General features: G+C 46.8%; 1 protein-coding gene across 8 annotated transcripts in view; it reads right to left on the bottom strand.

The window, feature by feature from the left end:
• The window catches only part of SMCHD1 (structural maintenance of chromosomes flexible hinge domain containing 1), a 260,220-nt gene that overhangs the window by 174,917 nt on the left and 62,929 nt on the right, over positions 1 to 22,374 (bottom strand). For all 8 annotated transcript variants that reach the window (XM_053245721.1, XM_053245723.1, XM_053245722.1 and 5 more), the window contains one exon: positions 22,198 to 22,312. In XM_053245721.1, the coding sequence (XP_053101696.1) occupies positions 22,198 to 22,312 (115 nt within the window). The remainder of the gene's footprint in view (positions 1 to 22,197; positions 22,313 to 22,374) is intronic.

Genomic DNA, 22,374 nt, shown 5'->3' on the forward strand with positions numbered 1-22,374 from the left:
AATAAATAAAATCAGATAACCCACAGATATTTTGTGCAAAAATACGGTATATGTGTATTTATTTATACCGCCCTTCCAAAAGGCTCAGGACGGTTTACATTAAAACACCATTAAAATCAATTAACAATTAAAACAGAAATTATAAAATAGCATAAAACAATAATTAATAATTAAAACATTATAAAACAACAATTAAACAGCCAAAACAATTTAAAAACAAGTTTCTAAAAGCTGAGAAAGCTGGTTGAAGATATGTGTTTTCAGAAGTTTTTTTAAAATGGCCAGAGGTGGGGAGGCTCGTATCTTAGTAGGGACAGCATTCCACAATCGTGGGGCAGCAACCAAGAAGGCCCATCTCTGTGTAGCCACCAAATGAGTTGGTGGCAACTGGAGATGGACCTCCTCAAGTGACCTCAATGGGCGGTGGGGCGCATAGCAAAGAAGGCGCTCTCTTAAATATGCATGTGTGTACATACTGTATATAAACACACCTATATAAAATTGCATTTTAATTGTAATATTAATTACAGACAGATATTAAATTGAGAGAGTAGCATTTTGATAGTATGGAATAGATTTTATTTGATGAAATTAAGCATCAGTATTTGCAACAGAATACATTTAGTATGAAATTGAATGAATATATCTAAATTGCAAGTAACATTGTTTACATTACTGTTCTACTTCCCTGGCTGTAATAAGCAACACTAGGATATATAATACAATATTAGACTAGTGATTTAAAATTATGGATTAATGAAATTATGGATTAATGAAATAAAAGAAGGACATTGGATTGCTTCCTAATCCAAGCATGTACATTTACACAGTCCAGTGCAGTTGAGCCCACTCTTGAAACATTTATATCTTCCTTTGCAATCAGTTTTTCAGGTTCATTTCATAAGCTCCACAACAGGTGGAGTGTTGTCCATAGGATTTTCTGTGTACCTTGCTCTTTTGTCCATACCCATTCAGCAGTATCCATGAATGTCCATATCCATTCAGCAGTGCTTGCCATGTTGCTTAGCCCCATATTAGCCCCATATGGGGCTAAGCAGTTGCTTAGCCCCATATTATTCCTGCCTACTACACAGCCCACTTTGAGCACACTAAGAAAACATCCTGGGTTGGCAGAATATCAAAACAGGACTTTTGTTTCCTTGCAAAGAGTTCCAGTCTTGCATCATTCATGTGCAGAGCTGTACTACCTACGTCATACATTACTAATGCAAACCTCTCCAAGATGTTGAGATCTTGGTCTTCAATCACTGCTGGGCACTAACTCAATTTTGTAAACTCACTTGACACTTCATCAAACCCATTCCATCCATGCCACACAGACTTTCTGCCTTTGCCATGAAATGATTATATGGGGTGTGTGTGTGTGTGAGAGAGAGAGAGATGTGATATGTTATGTAAGATAGACAGATAGAGATATGGGGTGTGTGTGTGTGTGTGTGTGTGTGTGTGTGTGTGTACCCATTCATATACCCAATGAATGAAGAGTAGTCCTCTTTTTTTCTCCAGGCCCTAATATTTCTGCAGTTTCATGGACAGGAATCCACTGGCACCTTGATTCTCTTCCAAAAGAAACCCACGTGGTCTGAAGTGATGGTAGAAATTACAGTGGGTATAGGAAAGAATCACCCCCTTTGATAGACCTTAAATTCTGGTTCCCTTACATCCTGAAATGAAAACACAAAGAAAATTCCCTTCACCAGCTGTACTTATCCAATGCAACCTATAACATCCAACTGAAAAACATCACAATTACAGTCCAGAAAAAGTGTCAGAAATAAAAAACAAGCATTACTGAGATTGAAAAAGGATCACCCCCCCCAATGTCAATATTTTGTTGAACCACCTTTTGCTTTAATAACAGCCTTGAGTCTGTTGGGATACTTCTCTATCAACCTTGCACATCTAGACGGAGCAATATTCGCCCATTCCTCCATACAGAACTGTTCAAGTTCGGTCACATTGGATGGTAGGTGTTGGTGGACTGCTATCTTCAAATCTCTCCACAGATTTTCTATGGGATTTAGGTCTGGGCTCTGACTGGGCCACATGAGGACGTTCACTTTTTTCTCCTTCAGCCACTGTGTGGTCAATTTTGCTGTGTGCTTCGGATCGTTGTCATGTTGAAAGGTGAATCTTCTGCCCATCCTCAACTGTCTGGCAGAGGGTAGCAGGTTTTCTTCCAGAATCTGACGATATTTTGCCCCATCCATTTTTCCTTCTAACCTAACGAGAGCCCCAGTCCCTGAGGCAGAGAAACATCCCCACAACAGGATGCTGCCACCTCCATGCTTCACTGTAGGTATGGTGTGTTGTGGATGGTGAGCTGTGCTGGATTTACGCCAGGTGTACTGTTTGGTGTTGAGGACAAATAGTTCAATCTTGGTCTCATCTGACCATAAGACCTTTTTCCATTTGGCATCAGAATCTTCAAGGTGCCTTCTGGCAAAGCTCAAACGAGCTTTAATGTGGCCTTTCTTGAGAAGTGGCTTTCTCCTTGCGACCCTCCCGAACAAGCCACATCTGTGGAGCGCTCGTGAAATTGTTGTCACATGCACAGAACAACCACTCTTTGCCATGAAGTCCTTTAACTCCTTCAGAGTGGCCACTGGCCTCTTGGTAACCTCTCTTACCAGTTTCCTCCTTGCTCTTCCATCCAGTTTGGAGGGCCGACCGGATCCAGGGAGGATAGCAGTCCACCAACACCTACCATCCAATGTGACCGAACTTGAACAGTTCTGTATGGAGGAGTGGGCAAATATTGCTCCATCTAGATGTGCAAGGTTGATAGAGAAGTATCCCAACAGACTCAAGGCTGTTATTAAAGCAAAAGGTGGTTCAACAAAATATTGACCGGGGGGGGGGGGTGATCCTTTTTCAATCTCAGTAATTCTTGTTTTTTATTTCTGACACTTTTTCTGGACTGTAATTGTGATGTTTTTCAGTTGGATGTTATAGGTTGCATTGGATAAGTACAGCTGGTGAAGGGAATTTTCTTTGTGTTTTCATTTCAGGATGTAAGGGAACCAGAATTTAAGGTCTATCAAAGGGGGTGATTCTTTCCTATACCCACTGTAAATGGCAATAACAACGTCTGTGCCATTCATTTTGATCAAAACATCCTTGCACCCAGCCCCCCATGCTACTGCACATTTGGCATGGACAAATATGCAAGTATTGGTCTCTTCATGTGAGCAGGAGCCAAATTATCTTTGCAGATATTTTAATTGCTTAAGACGTTTTCTCCTTTTGTTACAATAACTGTGCTCTCTGCACAGAGTCCTGCCATCTCATCTGCTAAAAAGTGGGAAAGCTCACTTTTCTTGCTAGATTAAGTTAATAAGCTTTTCCAGTCATTTGGTGCTGTGTTGCTTCCTGCGATCCTTCTCCTGGGACCTTTGCCCCAGTGACGTCTAGTCTCTGCTTTCAGGCTGTCCTGCAAGTAAACATCAAAAACTATGTCACATCTCTTGTATTCTCTACAGTATGCCTGCACAGTAGGAAGAAACAAATTCACTGCAGAGCAATTAAAAGTAGTTCCTGTTTTCCATGGTTTTAGGATATTGACCAATGTAGACCCATTTTCTATGATGATATCTGCTACTGGTACTTCCTGCAGCACTGTTATATCAGCTTTAAAAACTTCAATCAATCAAGACTTCTCACGTACGTGAAGCTCCCCATTGCCAGTGTGGCTGGAGATAACGGGATTTCATACTTTAAAAATTCCTACAAATCCAATTGTCTGCTTTGATAGGAGATAAAAGAGTTGTGCGAAAAGGTTGTGATCTGCCTTCCTTGCAAATGGCGGAGCAGCAACCTGCTGTTTAAAGAAACACAACTTGTCTTTCTTAATAGGTTGCTAGAAGCTTTCTTCCTCATTGTCTAGTCCCGCCATGAATGACTTGAACTGTTCTCTACCTCTGTCGTAATGTGTTAAAATCATGTCAGCACAACTGCAATCTGCAATATCTCTGGTGTGGAGAACAAGGAGGTCTGTTGATAATTCTGTAAAAGGCTGTCCCATTTCCAGTATCATGTTTGTGTGTAGTCATGTGCACGGACCGGTTCGGAGGCCATTCTAAAGGCCTCCAGACCGGTCCGGTCACGGGGTGGTTTTGGTTCGGGTGGGGGGTTCCAATTTAAAAAGGGGGAGCTTTACTCACCCCTTCCAGTTAAAAAGCGTATTTCTTGTAGTAATTGGGCGGCAGGGTGCCGCCCGCTTCAATCTCCGAGTCTGGCCGGCCGCGGGCTCCTCCTTGGTAGGCATAATCGGGCGGCAGGATCGCTCCAAGTCCCTGCCGCCCGCCCTCTTCATGCTGAGCAAGCCCCCCCCCCGTCAGCTGGCGGCCGCCCCCTGTGCATATTAGGGGGTTCCCCCCTCCCCTCCACCCCCTTCTTGCCAAGTATCCCCCCCCCTCCATTACAGGAGGACGGCAGGAGAACTCCCTGCCGTCCCCCTTCTCCTTTGCCGGCTGGGCTGCAAATGGTTCCTAGGAAGCCTTTCGCGCGCAGTGCGCGAAAGGCTTCCTAGGAGCCATTTGCAGCCCAGCCGGCAAGGCAAGCGGACGGCAGGGAGTTCTCCCGCCGCCCGCTCGCTAAAGTTAACGTTAACTTTAGCGAGCGGGCGGCAGGAGAACTCCCTGCCGTCCGCTTGCCTTGCCGGCTGGGCTGCAAATGGCTCCTAGGAAGCCTTTCGCGCACTGCGCGCGAAAGGCTTCCTAGGAACCATTTGCAGCCCAGCCGGCAAAGGAGAAGGGGGACGGCAGGGAGTTCTCCTGCCGTCCTCCTGTAATGGAGGGGGGGGGATACTTGGCAAGAAGGGGGTGGAGGGGAGGGGGGAACCCCCTAATATGCACAGGGGGCGGCCGCCAGCTGACGGGGGGGGGGGGCTTGCTCAGCATGAAGAGGGCGGGCGGCAGGGACTTGGAGCGATCCTGCCGCCCGATTATGCCTACCAAGGAGGAGCCCGCGGCCAGCCAGACTTGGAGATTGAAGCGGGCGGCACCCTGCCGCCCAATTACTACAAGAAATACGCTTTTTAACTGGAAGGGGTGAGTAAAGCTCCCCCTTTTTAAATTGGAACCCCCCACCCCAGTGCCGGACCAGTTCCGTGCACACCCCTATTTGTGTGCTTTCACACTCCATCAAAGAATGCTTGTTGAACTCCACCACATTGTTTGTGGTGACTATTGCTTTTTGTAAAGTATTTGATACCTGAAACAATCTCTTTTTCTTTCACTAGACAGCTCACTTCAGGTCCAGCAATTGTCTACCCGCTCAGTGCTGCTGGATTCTCAGTGACCCCAACGGTTCCACCATCACCCTTAATAACTTTATTTGTCTGCTTGTGCACTTGATCAAGTAGCAGAGCTGAATATTCTCTCTCAGATTTGTGAACTACAAAGTTGCCTTTGTGATATTGCTCAGCTATCCATGGTGTAGGTTTTCCAATGATAGCATGTCCCCTAAGTGGAAGGGGAGTCAACAGGAATTGTTGGAATTGTCATTAGCCAAAAAATATGGTATCAAAACATATAATGCTTCACAGTACAGTACAAAGTTTGCTTCCCTAAATGACAGAGTAAGAGTGAGGATGGTCAATTCAATTGAAAGTATTAAGCTACCAGAAATGAAACTGTGGGATTTCAAGTATACTTTTCTCACATGTTTTCAAAGTCCATGACACAGCCTTTTGAAAGATCTGTTCCTTCAGTACAATACTGACTGTAAGTTCTATTCAGGTTATACAAACTCCATGCTGTGATTCATTGCACTTGTTGTGTTTTCATTAAGTTTGAGGATGTAAAAAATGAATGTACAGTAACAGATGATGCTATGCCTGCTTTGATATGGTCTGCAATCCAACCACTGTCCTGAAGCAAATTTCCAACTGATCTCAATGCATCCATTTTGATATGGATGAATAATTTTATTAGATCATAGATCAGATGTAATAAAGACCTCCTTGGGACTGTTTTAATGAAAGGCGATATACAAATTTAACAATAAATAAAATAAAATAAATAAACAAACACAACAAATTATACAACATTGAGACAAGAAATCTATTATGCAATACACCAACAAAGTAAATGTTTTATAGTAAGATCTAAAGGGTTGAAGTTAATTGTTGGTGGATCTTAACAGCGGATGCACAAAATTCAGCAACCTTGTGTGTGATAGAAGATTTCTTATCTGCAAGGAGAAGTGTGACATAAAATTTATCAGTTTGGCTGGGGTAACGTAATAGCAAGGGAACAATAAGACTACATTGATAGTCATAAAGGGAACAATATAGCAACACATGGTGGACAGATTCAACCTCACTCAAACCACAAGAGCAGATCCTACCGGCCAAGGGAATTTTCAGAAATTTCCCATAAAAAACTGCCGATGGTAAGGCATATCTTGCTCTGAAGAACACTCTCTGAGGATTAGACAGACAGAGTGACAATAAATAACTGGTGACAATAAATAATCCCGGCAGAGATCGCCAAGGTGCCCTCTTGTGGTCTGTGGAATGACACGTAGGTCATTTTTATACCTGATGTCCAAGGTCCTCTGTTGGAGAAACTTCTTGGCTTGATTATACCCTAATAATGACAGATATTGTAAAGAGAAGCCAAGTGATGAGAATTTTGCCAGCAGTTCCTTTGTCCATGAAGACTGAAAGCTGTTGGCCAGTACAAGGGGAATCAGCCCAGAGTGGGGAAACAGATCGTAAGTCAGTAGTTGAAAATTAAGTTCCGTGCTTTGGATTCCACCCTCTGAAATCTCGTTTCTAGATATACACCAGCAATAGACAGACACCAGCAACAGTCACTGGAGGTACTGTGCTGGGGTGGATAGGGCCAAAACACTGACTCAGCTTCTGTTCGGTACACAACTGGGGCCCTATTCCAACTACAGATCACTGGAGATTGTCCAATCTAAGTTCATAGGAACTGTATTCAGGGCCCCCAAACAAAAGCCAAGGGGAGGTTCTCCAGTAGTTGGAGATTGGGTGAGAAAGGCCTCTTGGGGCTAGATTGTAAAACAGTCATTGCCAAATTTGATAGTGAAGGCATAGGTTCTTGGAGATCCAAGTCTTGCATCTGAAGACAGGGCCACACCACTGATTGCCTCAGACTTGCTAGGCTTGGCATTAACTAAGTCATGACTCCCTGGCTCCTTTATAGGTGGATCTTCTCCCACTGTAGCTGGAAATTCAAATTGGGACACTTGTGAGTCCAAGGAGTGAGCCCTCCTGAGGGGATGGAGCCGCTCTAGGAAGAGCAGAAGATTTCAAGTTCCCTCCCTGGCTTCCCCAAGATAGGGCTGAGAGAGATTCCTGTTCTGCAACCTTGGAGAAGCTGCTGCCAGTCTGTGAAGATAATACTGAGCTAGAGAGACCAATGGTCTGACTCAGTATATGGCATCTTCCTATGTTCCTATAGTGAGGGTGAAGCATCTGATTATAATACCTGGGCTGCCACCTCATATTCTTTTATTGTTCTCTGGGGAGGGTGTCCAATATCTCTGCTTAGGCAGAGCTGGGGAGTCTAGGGAAGACCCATCAGATCCTGCAACTCCTGTTATGTTAATAAATTCCATTTCACTCTCCTCATTTTCTACTGCAGAAAATAACGGGTCAGTTGGTTGGGCATGGGGGAGTGAATGAAGATATTCTGCCTGCTCTTTTGCCTCCTTAAATGCACATTTTATTTCCAATAGCCTGGCCTCCAGCTCAGCTCAATTTGGAAAATCTTCACTTAAGGGGTTAACTCTAAAAAGTGGGGTGGCTGACTGCATCTGGTTCTCTTGTTTATCAAAAGCATTCTGCTTTTTGGCAGCAGCTCTGGGAGTAGCTGAAGGCAAGGACATTTCCACGGCGATCTTATTGCCTAGCGTTCTATGGCTCTGAATATTTCTCCTAGTTTCAGAGTTGGCATTTCTCTTTAACAGCGGTTTTATTCAGAAATCATGGCATGCACGGCTCAAGAATATATTCAGCGTGCTTAAGTAACATTTCATTCTTTTCAGCGTAAGAGGAATCACTGGGCATTCAAAAGTAAGTATCCATGCCCCCATTTCTTGTTTTGTTTTCAGAAATACTGATTGGTAGGCTCCCATCCTAGAATAATTATTTACCTATATAAACTCAGTGCACATCCCAGATGACACAAGTGTAGCTATAGTTTTCTACAAAAAGGGCAGCAAAAATGATCCTACCAATTATAGACCTATAAGTCTTGATTATAATTAGCAAATTGTATGTGAGGCATTTGTGCTAGAATCTCTGTGATTAGTTAGACCAAGAGAATATACTTGAAAAGGAACAGGCGGGCTTAAGAGCTGGTAGATCTATGATTGATCATTGTCTGGTCTTACAGCACCAAGCAGAGAAATATACTCGTAGCTCTAACTACACTGTACACTAAATTTGTTGATTTTAGAGCGGCTTTCAACTCAATTTCAAGACTCTCTCTATGGGCTAAACTTAAGAGCTTTAATATTGATAAATGTTTGTTGTTGCTTATGTATAAACTCTATGATAACACCAGACAAATTAAGATGCAATGGTGATGGCCAGCTTTCTAATTCAATTAAAGGGGTCAAACAAGGGTGTATATTGGCCCTTTTATTTAATATCTACATCAATTCCATGATCAAATGGTTGCAGGGCTTAGAGACCTTCATGCTCCAAAGCTGGTGGATAAGCGTTTCTCTATTCTACTCTATGCAGACAATGCTGTTATCCTATCACAGACCCAAATTGGTCTTAAGAGAGCTCTTAAGTAGGGATGTGTGAAACGTTTCGGATACAGAATGTTCTGTACCCGTAGCAGCCCATTTCGAGTGTTTCGTTGCCAAAACGAAACACCCAATAGCCAGTCTGAAAAGTTTTGGAGCCAAAACAAATCGCCCACTTTGGCTCCGAAAAATTTATAGTTTTGGCCCTCCATTTTGTGATCGATAAAGAGCTTCTTCCTCCTCCTCCTCCATTTTGAGTTCTGATGTCTGCTTGAATTTCCCGCCTTTCAGCCTTCCATTGCTTTCAACTGTAAAGTTCCGATCTGCAGAGGAATGTCCATATTTGGCTCTGCAGGAGCCAAATTTACCCCCATTGGCCAATGGGAGGTGGAGGAAGCGTGGGGGAGGTGGAGGAAGGGAGATGGAGGAAGGGAGGTGGAGGAAAGGTGGGGGGATTTTCAGAGGGATCTGCAGGAGGGTATTTGGAGGGCCAGCAGTAGACATTTTCTTCCTTTTTACTGCCTTCTGTGGGAGAAGAGAGAGCTCTGTTGCATGCCTGCTTAGCCTTGCTGCCCTCGGCCTTGTCCACCATTGCCTGAGCATTCATTTTGCTCAGCATGCATTGCTGGCCGCTATTGTTCAGCATTTATGCCATTGTTCTGCCTTGACGGTTGCCTGCCTTTTCTCCTGCATTTCCAGCCTTTTTTGAGAAAAAGAGAAGGAGAAATATTTTGGTTTTTTAACGTTCTGCCTTGCTGCCAGGCCAACCTGCTGCCTGTGTCAGCCCTTCTCTCCTGCATTTTTTGGTTTTTTATTGAGAAAGAGAGAGAATTGGTAGAAAAGATATTTTTTGTTATTATTTTTTTAGGTTTTTCTGATTATTTTTTCTTGCTGCTGAGAGAATCATCAGCCCTGATCCTAGCCATGCTGCATGCACCCACTGCAAAGCGCTTATCAGTAGAGGCAAGGACCCTAGGCACCTCAGTACCACAGGTCTGTTGGTGCACCTGCACCTGGGTCTGGAGATCTCTGCTAGCAGTGGCTCTAGGCCAAGTGCCTCAACTAGTGGCAGCAACAAGCAGCCAGTGGCTCCTGCTCCTAGGCAGGAAACACTGACTGAGTGGTGGGTGCAGCCTCTGGGCAAGCGGTCTGATTGCTGAAAGCCATATCCCATAACTCCAGCCATTGGTGAAATGATCACTTTGGACAACCAGCCTTTTTGTATCATGGATAATGTCCGCTTCCGCCATCTACTCCAGCTACTTGCCCCAGAATAAACAATCCCCTCATGCACCACGTTCAGTAGGAGGGTGGTGCTCTCCCTGTATTGTGCGTGCAGGGAGGCTGTGTTGGCTCAGTTGCGTGCAGCTGGGACCAGCACCAGTGTGCATTTCACTGCGGATCTCTGGACGAGCTGCAATGGGCTGCACACTGCCTTCATGCCTCTGACAGCCCACTGGTGGGGGCATGGGGGAGAGGGGACATCTGGCTCTGCTGGCACTGTATCCAGCTCCTCCCATGCATGCATGCCTTCTTGGGCAGTGTTACATGTGGAGGCGATGGACACAGACCACAGGTTGGATGAGCTGGTGGCGGTCATGGACCGGCAGGTGGAGAATTGGCTTGCCGGGGTACCAAGCCTCCGCCGAGGCTTCATGGTCACCGACAAAGCAGCCAACATTAGTGAGGCAGCTAAGCATGTTTATGGTGTGCACATCGCTTGCGTTGCGCATACCTTGAACCTAGTGGTGCAGGATGCGCTTGGGCTCAAGGAGGCGTTGAAGTCCAGGGCGAGCATGTAGGGTAGGGCAGGTGGCTTAGGTCAGGCTCAAGCCCCAGATCCTGCTACTTCCGTGGCTGCTCTTGTGGAGCAGTGCCACAAGATTGCTGGCCACTTCCACTGGAGTGAAAAGGCAAGGCACCTGCTCAAGGCCAGGCAGGTTGAGCAGGGCATGCCTGAACACCTGATCCACCAGGATGTTCCTACCCAGTGGAACTCCGCTTTTCTCTTGCTCCAGCCCATGCACAAGCAAGAGGGAGTCCTCTGCAGCCTAGCAAGGCATGGTAGCTTGGATGTGTGCACGCTAGTCCATGCAGATTGGCAGCTCATTTCTGAGCTGATCTCAGTACTCAAGCCATTCTATCCTGCCACGAACAGCTTGTGTAATGAGGCAGCTATGCTGAGCCAGGCTTTGCCCGTTACTCTTCTCCTCAAGAAGACCATGGGTGATCTGCAGACCACTCTGACCACTGGGGACGCAATTGGCCTGGCAGGTTGGTTGAGGACTGGGGTAGTCGAGCAGCTCAAGACACCCTTGGGTGCATCTTCATGGCATGTCCTGGCATGCATCTGCGACCCAAGGATGAAGGGCCGCGATGTGCCTCCTGGCCAGCTGTCCAAGTAGAGGGACTTCCTGGTCGAACACATCAGGTGTGAAGAGAATAGGAGGCTAGGTGTAGGTGATGCAGGCGACCAGGAGGAGGGGGCTGGGTTGCAGCCTGGCAGTGCACATTCCATCCCCAGCAACACTGCCACGACCACTTCTTCTTCCCAGTCCAGCAGCACAGTTTCTCTGGCAATGGCACCAGTGGAGTGGCCAGTGCCACCTCTGCGTTCCGCCACCACGGGGTTCAGAAAGGGCTGTGCTGGTATCTTGCCAGGGAAACAGGAGGAGCCTGCCCCTCGCTCCAGCCAGGCTGAGCAGATTGTTCTGCGGTACTTGGAGGAGGTGACAGAAGACGAGGAGATGGAGTCGTTCCACTTTTGGGCAACGCTTTGCCAAGTCTGGCCGGACTTGGCAACCGTTGCTGTCTGGTTCCTCTCATGCCCGCCAACCAGTGTCACGAGCGAGAGGTTGTTCTCCATGGCCGGGGACATGGTGACCCCTCTGCGCTCACATCTGGATGCTGACTTGGTCGAGCAGCTGGTCTTCTTGAAAGCCAACCTCCCCTTGCTGGGCTACCCCAAGCTGGCCGTGGAGGGTGAGTGACCTCTTGTCACCCCTATGCAGCTCCTCCCATGCCACGGCAGCTCATCCCAGCCAAGATGTGTCATAGTTCCTCCCTGCCCCTTAGTGCTGCTGACACATCCAGACAGGCACCACTGCACTGCCAGCCCGAGATGGTGGACTGCTGCTGTGCTGGCACTCTTGGGTAGGGCTAGTGAGTGCTCCCTGAATCAGGGAGGGGTTCTCCCAGATGTTGCTGAGAAACTCCCATTTCCCACTGTTGTGATGGCTAACCACCATCAAGACTAGGGACAGTGGGAGTTGTAGTCACTGTCACAGCACCAAACATCTGTGGTGGATCCTTCCCTTTTGCAGGAGCACCACTTTTGCAGGAGCACTTCCCTTTTGCAGGAGCACCCGGTCCTGAGGGCTGGAAGGCAGAAGTGGGCACACCATTCATCACAGAGGCAGGCTGCTGCTGCGTGTGCAGGCACAGGAACGTTTCTGGGATACTATGTGCTGTACATGGCATGCGTATTGAATTACACAATACACACACACACACGGGGAGCACACTGTCACAGAGGGTTTGCATGCTTGTTCCCTTCAATGTGAAAGAATTGCCTTTCATTGACTATTTTGAATTGATGCCGAAATGAAAATGATGGATGTGTCAATGTGATAATGTGATGCTGATGATGTTATGTTGAGCTGTTGTTCATGCAGTTCTCTTTTCAAATGTGGCTTGGCTTCCACTTGTCTACTCTGTATTTAATGTTTGTTGTCTGAGAGTTTGCTTTGCTTTTTTCCACCCATGGAAGGACTGTGACTGAAGCAGCAGCACATACACACATGCACTCCTAGCCCCTACCCCTACCCCCCAAACAGCTGTCACCAAGGATGAGCTTGCTGCTGGTGCTGCCCTCACAAATGTCTGTTTCACGCAGACTTAGAGAGCACACACAGCATTCTAAGGCGACAGCCAAATGTTTACCCCTAAACCCACTAACCCTTTCGCAGAGCACACACGCACACAAAGGTATACAATGACTATTGTTTTTGCCCCCCCCCCATGCAGTATGCATTGCAATGCAATCCCAAAATGCAATTGTGTGCCTAATGTAACTTTTGATGGATCTCATGGGTGTGGGCAAAGGACAAGTTCACTTCTCTCGACTGTGCACGCACGGACTTGTTGTTTTTGCAATGAAGATTGGGTCATATTGTGAGTTGTTAGCCTTTTTATTCAAAGACTGCTTGCATCTACATAGGTTTTGCTCATGCCACAGGCTCTGATCCATTGCAGAAATGCACCAAAAAATTGTGTGCCGCCGTAGTCGTCGTCAAGTATTTTCATCACTCTTTCAACTTGTGTAGGCGGGAGTGGGGGCCAAGCCTTGCACTTCTCCACTGGCAGGCAGAATATTCTTTTGCATCCTTTTACTGAACGCACTTTTACGGCCGGGTGCCACAGATGTTGCTGAATGTGTCTCTGTTGCTTGTGGTGGACTAAAAATGCTTGAGGGAGAGAGGGCATGGGCCAGGGCACTGTTGCTGGCCCTAGTGCCTAGCCTGCTCTGTTGCATCTGTGTGATATCATGAAAGAAACCTGGTTCTTTAGCTCTGCAGTTGTCGTTGTGTGTGTGTGTGTGTGTGTTGTTATGTTCTTTGGAGCACATTTGGGAATGAAAGGGGGCTTCTGGGGAGGAAGAGTGGGTCAGGTAGTAGTGACCCAATGGGTGCCTGCCACCACTCAGATTTCAAAGGGATTGGGCAAAGGGCTGATTTTTTGTGAATTAATGAAGTTAAAGTTTTTCCCCATAAGGAATAATGGAGGTTTCAGCAGCCCTATAACTGCACTTGGGGGGCACTGGGGTGGCCCAGAGCGAGTGGTGGTGTAGTGCACAGAGACTGTTAACCACCCCCATGGGTTTCTAACCCATGGAGTACTAGGTTTTGTTGTTTCTGAGGTGTTTGAGAGTGGATTCATGGTTTGTCATTGAAAATCTCATATGCTACCAGAGAATCTACACTCAGAACTCCTCAAAAACAACAGAACCCAGTACCCCATGGGTTAGCAACCCATGGGGATTGTTGGCACCCTCTGCACACTACACCACCACTTGTTCTTGGCCACCCCAGCACCCCCCAAGTGGAGTTATGGGGCTGCTGAGAAGTCCATTATTCCCTATGGAGAAAAACCTTAAAGACGCGTAAACTTCAAAAATCACTTAAAAACCAGCCCTTTGCCCAATTCCTCTGAAAAAATTGTGGTAGCTTCCTTGCCCCCACTAGGCACTACCACCAACCACACTCAGCCTTGACCACCCCTTTCCTCCCGACATGAAGGGGAAAACCTTAAAGAAGTATGAACTTTTAAAAATCACCAAAAATCAGCCCTTTGCCCAATTCCTTTGAAATGTGGGTGGTAGCCTCCACCCATTAGGACTACCACCCCACCCCACTCCTTTGGCCTTGGGACCTGTTTTTTAAATCCAAATCAATTCAGCTTTGGATTCATTTGGATCCAAACCAAATCTGGGGTGATGGGGGGGTCAGATTCAAACCTTCAATGAAACGGGGGTGTTTCGATTCGGGTCCAGATCAAAACAAGGAAAATCCAAAATGCACACCCCTACACTTAAGGCCCTTGCTCAACACTGAAAAGAGGAGCAGTTGGTTATTAATTACCAAAAGTTATGATATTCTCTAATAGTATTAAGATACAGAAATGGCGTCTAGATAACCATGATATAGACCACGCTTTAAATATAAACAGGTTGCTTACCTGTAACTGATGATCTGGTAGAGATCCGTCAACACCCATAAGAGTGGGTTCTGCACCTGTGCAGGAATCCCCGCGGTAGCCATGCCTCAGCTTGTCGAGGCGTCCAAGCCCTGCCCCCACGCAGAGCGTGCTATTTAAGAGCGGGCTGGGCGCCATATTCCTCAGTTTTTTGGACGACCACCGTGGAGGACAATCATCCCATAAGCAGGTGAGTTTATATTTGATGGATCCAAGGCCAACAGCAAGCATAACGTTACGCACATAACAGAGCATCACTACTGCAGAGGGGTAGGATGGGAGGGTCTTATGGGTGTCGACGGATCTCTACCAGATCATCAGTTACAGGTAAGCAACCTGTTTATCTGGATCGAGATCCGTCGACAGCCATAAGAGTGGGTGTTTAGCAAGCTCCCCATGGAGGAGGGTGCAGTAGTGCTATTGTAACACCCTTTTAAGGACGCTTCTCCCGAAACGAGCCTCTGCAGCAGAGCGCACATCTATGGCATAATGTTTGACAATTGGGAGATTGGACAACCATGTAGCTGCTTTGCATATGTCCAAGAAGCCAACTCCCGAGAGGTGTGCTGCCGATGAAGCGTAAGCCTGCGTGGAATGGGCCTTAATGGCTTTTGGAGGCGTTTTGTGCTGCATCTCATACGTGAGTAGGATGAGGTTAACTAGCCATCTAGACAACCTTTGTCGAGATATTGGCAAGCCCTTGGTGGAGCCGCTGTAGGCCACAAAAAGGCGCGTAGTGGCTCTGAAATCTTTCGTATGTGACATATAGAATAAGAGAGCTCTACGGACGTCTAGAGAGTGCACGGACCTTTCCAGGGCTGATTGTGGGTTCCTGGAAAAGGTAGGCAGAATAATATCTTGGTTCAAATGAAAATCTGATACGACCTTCTGTAGGAAAGAGGGGTCTAGTCGCATACAGACTTTGTCCTCGTGGAATTGGGTGTATGGGGAATCCACTCTCAGGGCTGTAAGTTCGCTTACATGACGAGCTGTTGTGATCGCGACTAGGAATGCGGTTTTTAAGGAGACCAATTTTAAAGGCGCTGTGGCCATAGGCTCGAAGGGGGTTTGAGTTAGCGATGAGAGTACTAATGATAGGCTCCAAGGCTCCACTGGCGATTTTACGGGAGGGTAGACATTTGAGAGGCCCATTAAGAGGCTCAGTGGACGAGAGAAGAGTGTCCTACCCTCACACCCTGGGTACTGGGATGAGAGAGCGGCTAGGTGGACTTTTATGGAAACAGTAGCCAATCCTTTTGACTTCAGAGAGGACAGATATAGGAGTACCTGACGGATGGACGCTTGCCTTGGCAAAAAACCGTGGGATTTTGCATGGGTCTTAAAGCGAAGCCACTTTTTGTGATAATTATGTCTCATGAATAACTTCCTTTGATTTAATAAAATGTCATCTAAAAGCCTATCCGCCAAGTGGTCAGATGGAGAGTTTGAGCATCTGGGTGAAGGACGAGGCCGTCGTCTTGTGAGAGAACATCTGGGTTTGGTGGAAAACGATGGAAAAGGTTCTTGGACAGTCTTCGTACTTGCAGAAACCATGATTGTCTTGGCCACCATGGTGTCATGAGGATGCAGGGTATCGGGCACGCCAAGAGGCGAGCCACCACTCTGGAGATCAGGGGCTGAGGAGGAAACATGTACGGCGTCTCCATCGTCCAGTCCAGTTGAAAAGCATCCCCAGCGACTCTGGGTCGTGACCTGCTCTGGAGCAGAAACAAGCACATTTCTTGTTCTTCAAGGTTGCGAACAGGTCCACGGACGGTCGCAGCCAACGGCAGAAGAGTGGGTTGATATACTTGGGGTCTATTTCCCATTCATGGTGAGTGTCTTGAAGGAACACTCGACTGAGACCGTCCGCTAAGATGTTGTCTAGTCCCTTGATATGAGCTGCAAGAGGGTATATCCTGTGACGGATGCACCAGTGACACATCTGGAGAGCAAGTGCGCACAAGCTCCGGAAGACTGTACCACCCTGATGGTTGATATATGCTTGTGCTGTTGTGCTGTCCAATTGAACTTGGACATAGGAGTCCTTTAAGATTGGTAGTAATGATTGTAGAGCAAGAAAGACTACTAGCAATTCCAAAAGGTTTATGTGGCGTTGACTCTGGCTCAGGGACCATTTGCCCTGGGTCTGTCGACCCACACAATGTGCGCCCCACCCCATCAGGGAGGCATCCGTTGTCAGCCAGACTGTTGGAGGAGGAGTCTGGAACGGTACCCCCTCCAAGAGCTTTCTGCGTTCTGCCCACCAAGAGAGGGATTGAAGAATCGGAGCTGGAATTTCGAGGTGTTTTCTCTGACTGTGTCTCGCCAGGTGGAAGACAGAGAGAAACCACAGTTGTAGTTTCCTCATCTTTAGGTGGGCATAAAGGATTACCGCATTGCAGGAGGCCATGAGGCCCAGTAAGCATTGAATGGATTGTGCAGATTGGATGGGGTGGTGTTGGAACAGAGTCACTAGGTCCCTTATTGAATTGTACCGTTCTTCCGGCAAGAATGCTCTTTGGCATATAGTATCTAGCACTGTGCCTATGTAGTTTGCCACTTGCATTGGTTCCAGATGAGATTTCTTCCAATTGACCTGGATGCCTAGGTCGTGGAGGACTGATAATACACAGCGGATCTGAGAACGTAACTCGTTTTGTTCTCTTGAGGCCAGGAGCCAATTGTCCAGTTATGGGTAGATGGTGACTCCCTGTGTTCTGAGATAGGCAATCACTGCGGCCATACATTTCGTAAAGACCCTTGGGGCGGTGGAGAGTCCGAAGGGCAATACATTCTCCTGGTACACTTGGTAGCCGACTGTGAAACGTAGGAATTTCCAATGCTGGGGACGAATGTTGACATGGAAATAGGCGTCCTTGAGATCCAGCGTTGCTAGCCACTTCTCTCCTTGGAGGAGCGGGAGAATTTGTTGCAGCGCCATCATTCTGAACTTCCTGACGTGGATAAACTTGTTCAGTTTGCGAAGGTCCATGATCGGACGGATGCCTCCATCCCGTTTTGGAATCTGAAAATAACGGGAATAGAACCCATCCCGTCTGTCCGCCCACCGCACTGGGGCAATCGCCCCTTTCTCCAATAGTTCTTTGACCGCCTCCCGTAGTGTAGTAGAAGGAGGGGTAAATCTCATTCCCGTGAACCGTGGGATCGACCTGAATTCGATGGCGTACCCTGAAGATACAATCTTCAAGACCCAACGGTCTGATGTTATATGTTGCCATGCGGGGGCATGACTTGCCAGCTTGATGGAAGGCCATGGAAGAGGTGGATCGGTGTTGAGATCCGTCAGTTGAGATGTTATCTCCCCCGATGGCGGGAATGGGGAGTGGAGAGGTGACGGTGGCCGGACCTGCGTCTCAAAGGCGCTTTTGGGTGTCTGAGTCCTTGGGACGTTGAGGTTGAGTAGGCTTGAACTTGTTTTGGTAAGTGCGCTGGTGATACGGCTGGTAGGATTTTCGGAAATCCCTGCATTCTTGTTGACGGAATGAAGGGCGTTGTTTGTTATAGGATGAGTGGTATTTTGACGCATACGTAGATGTGGATGGTTGCAATGCAAATGTCTTTGCTGTAAATTTGGATTTCTTAAGTTGTTCCATCGTGGCATCAGTTGTCTCACTGAACAGACCAGTGCCAGCAAAGGGGAGACCTTCTATCTTTTCTCTCATATCCAGTTGCAATGTGGTAGATCTCAGCCAGGCATGCCTACGGAGGGTAATAGCAGCTGCCATGGCCCTGGACTCGCTCTCAGCTAGGTGTTTCGTGATGCTGAGTTGTTGTCTTGTGAGGTCACCCGAGTGTTCTAGGGTTTTACAAAAATTGTCTCTGAGTTCCTCTGGTGATAAGGTGTCAAGTTTAGTTAGCAAGTTCTCCCAGAGACCGTGGGTGTACTTGGCAGTACATGCCGCATAGTTAGCTACTTTGATGGACAGACATGCAGTCGAGTAGACTTTCCGACCCAGAAGGTCTAACTTCCTTCCTTCTTTTTCAGGCGGAACCACATGTCGTTTACCAGCATTGGAAGCAAAAGCACAGTAAATCACTAGAGAATTGGGAGCTGGGTGCTTCAAAAGGTAAGTATTGTCCTTTTCCATTATACTTTCTAGCCGTTTAATGTTGGGGTGGAAGATGTTGGGGTGGAGGCTTTCTAGCCATTTAGATGTTGTGGTGGAAGTATGCAGGACCTCTCAAGCGCATTTAGCAGCTCTTGTTATCACTGGGAGCATTGGAAGGGCTACTGGTGCTGTAGATTGTGCCCTCAGCATGAAGTTGTAGACAGGGTCGTCTATGGTTGCCAATCCGGAACGTAGGTCAAGTCCCAAGGCGTCTGCCATGGCTTGAACGTGCCGGTGGTACGCCTTCATTTCTTCATTGGGGGACATATATACTGTTGGAGCCACATCGGCAGGAGGTTCAACAATGGCCTCTTCTCCTTCAGGGTCAGATTCAAAATCAGACGAGCCATAGTGTTCAGAGGGCGAGGCCATGGGTGATGTGGGTATTGTAGTCTGAGTTTGTACTGTTGTCATAGGTGAGGTCGTGAGAGATGACGTTTGAGTCGCTATAGAGCGAGTCACTGTGGGCCTTGTCTGAACAAATCAATCAGAGACAGCAATCGCAGCAGTTTGAGTTGCTGTCTGCTTGGTAGTTGGACGAACCGTAGCAGCAGCTACAGATAATGTGGTCAGTGACATCGCGGAGGGGAGTGATGTCAAGGGCTCCCAAGGCCGGGTTGGCGTCGAGGAAGGTGCACAGGAGCAGGAAGTTACCGCTGGTCCCGAACCAGGTATGTGGGCAGGCGGTGTATGGGTAAACCCACAGGTGTGCCAGGGAAGAGGACTCTGCAACTGGGCTGCAGAGAGTGAGGGGACTGGATGAAATGGCTGAGCCAGGGTAGCTTGTGGATCCTCCTCCGATGGGGGGAAACCCTTAAATGTTGCCTGGGACGGAGTGCTTGCGGTGGAGTCCAGAAGAGACAGAAGTGTCTGTGCTGCAGAAGGGTGGAGGCCCCCTTCGGCATCTGGAGCAGTGTCCTCGATGTCGAACGCTGGAAGCGGTGATCGGTATCGAGGAGTGACTTGTTTTTATGTAGAAAGCACTGGTGTATGTAGCGATAATGGGACGCTGGGCGCAAGTGCAGTCGGCGTCGATGGGGGGGATGAAGGGACTGGTGTCGGAGCCAGTGAAAGCGATCTTGCTCTCGGCATCGAGAAGCCCGGTATCGACGTCTGTCTCGGCGTCGAGGGTCAGGTCAACTTCGAAGGCGGTGACTGAGGGTCGACCTCAACACAATGGTCAGGTGCAGAAGGAGGTTGTGAGGAAGGCTGAGTTGTCAAAGGAGATAGCGTACGATCTTTAGTCAGATCGATTAACTTCTGTTTCTTCCGCGGTGTCGGTTTCAGAGATCTTGTCCTATCAGTATCTTCATCGACGTTGGGGTCACTGTCGGTAGTTGAAGAGACCCGACGTTTGTGCTTTGTTGTCGACGTCGAGGATTTTCCCAAAGTCGCAGAGACTTCCTTCGAAGACGAAGGGTGGCTCAATATCAAAGCCTGTGTAGGAGGCCCAGAACTTGTCGAGGTCGAGGATTTGGGTCTCGAATGAGGTGACGCCGAACGCATCGAGGACGAATGTCTCGGTCTCGAGTGAGGCGTCGAAGTAGGTGAGGCTTTCGACGTTGAGGGACGGGGTGTGCCCAGTGTTGAGGGACTTAACACCTTGTTGTATATTGCCGCTCTGAGGTGAAGTGCCCGATTCTTCCGTGTCTGCTTAGAAAATGAGAGGCATATTTTGCAAGAGGAGACATTATGCTCCTTGCCCAGGCAAATCAGGCACAAATCATGGAGGTCTTTGGAGTGGAGTTTAGCATTGCAGCCCTCACACCTCTTAAAAGATTTTTTTCTCCTCAGCCATACCGTGGGCGAGAGGGATAGTTTAGTCCATTCCGCGTCAAAGCCAGTCGTGGGTCATCAGCCGGTCCGAATCAGAAATAGAGAAATGTCGTCAGCCAGAAATAGGTCATACACGAACAAACAGTCCAAATAAATATTATTTTCACTATTTGAAAACAGAACTCGAGGAACTTTCCGACGGAGAGGTGGCAGACCAAGGTCCAAACGCAAAGGCGGTTGGAAAAGAACTGAGGAATATGGCGCCCTGCCCGCTCTTAAACAGCACACTCTGCGTGGGGGCGGGGCTTGGACGCCTCGACAAGCTGAGGCCCGGCTACCGCGGGGATTCCTGCGCAGGCGTAGAACCTACTCTTATGGCTGTCGACGGATCTCGATCCAGAACTTTTCCAGGGCTCTAGAAAAAATATCGCCCAAGTTAATTATGTTTCTTCCTTGGCTCAAAGAAGTGCTGTGGCAATTTTAAAATTCCATCAAATTCAAGGTGGGAATTTTCTCCCAGCTGCTACCAAACTATTTACTGCAAAGTTGGTAGCGCAACTCCTATACAGAATATAACTAGGTCCTTATGCTAATTTCGGGCCCCTGGGAAAAGTGCAATCTGGTTTTCTGAGCCCTCTTTTTGATCCCAAGTAAGATGTATTCCAAATGCAGCCTTGAGATTAGAGGCTGGGTTAATTAGAATTGAAGCCAAAGTTTGGCTAGCTATAGTTAGCTTTGAAGCCAAAGTTTTGGTTTGTTAACTGACAGAAGTGTATTGGAGGTAAATTGTTTTTGTGTGGCCTTTCACCACAATTTTTATTATCCTTGGGTACTGAAAAGGCCAAGGATATGATCAAACAATGGGTGTGGAATTCGGAACTACAGAATGACTTAAGTCAAACTTCAAGAACATACGAAACTCTTAGAGAGTCCATGAGATCTTCTCCAGCAGCTTCCTTATCTAAACGTAGTGCTGCCAAGTTTTTATGTGCATTTATTAGAGCCCGCTTTAACGCCCTCCCTTTGAAACTATTAGAGGGCAGGTATGACAATATTCCAGTCTCCCAACAGTCATGCCCATATGATTCTGGTGATACTGAGTAAATAGCCCATGTTCTCTTATGATATATATTCTACCCAGATCTTCGGACTAGTTTAATCCAGTCCTTACTAAAACATTTGCCAGGTCATTTGGATGAACTTCATATTATATCTCTCTCATCTAATAAATATTTTAATGTTACACACCAAGTAGCCAAATTCTGTTTTTCAGCCACAAGAGCTCAACGTGCCTTGGAAGCTCCTCCTTGACTGTACTGCTGTTGGCAAGTCTTTTAAATGTAGCTTTATAGTTTTTCATGTTAGCATTCTACTGTTAGCATTTTAGAATTTAGTTCTTTTTTCTTTTATGATTATATTATTTTATTATGATTGACTGTACTGTTATGTTTATTCTGGTCTAAGACTGTAATAAAGGCAATTGATCAATCATTTCTGACAACAATTCTGCCAAATTAACACCATAATTATTTTTAGCCATCATATTGGATTTTTGGTGTAGGAATCCTTATTTTCTAAAAACAAACATACATGACAACATTTTTGCCAAATCTCAGGGTTCTATGACTGTGTGAACTATTCAGCTTTTTTTTTTTTTAACGTTTAACCAGCACACTGTAAAGTTCTCTATGTATGTCACAATTCTGATGGTAATGGCTATCTTAACTAACCACGACTACATCAAATTACTACAAATATGAAAATATTTAATTTTACTTACCCTGGTAGACTGTCCAACAAAAAACACTGCTTGTTTTCCACCAACCCCAAAATAGGATATATCACTGTTTAAACTGCGAGGTACTGCTGGGGGCCGTACATATCCTGAATGATCACTAATAGCAGAATTAGATAAAAAGAAAAAACAGAAATTGTTTATTTTATGTCAGCATTCATC

The sequence above is a fragment of the Hemicordylus capensis genome, chromosome 4 (genome assembly GCF_027244095.1).
Source record: "Hemicordylus capensis ecotype Gifberg chromosome 4, rHemCap1.1.pri, whole genome shotgun sequence".
NCBI classification, from domain to species: Eukaryota; Metazoa; Chordata; class Lepidosauria; order Squamata; family Cordylidae; genus Hemicordylus; species Hemicordylus capensis.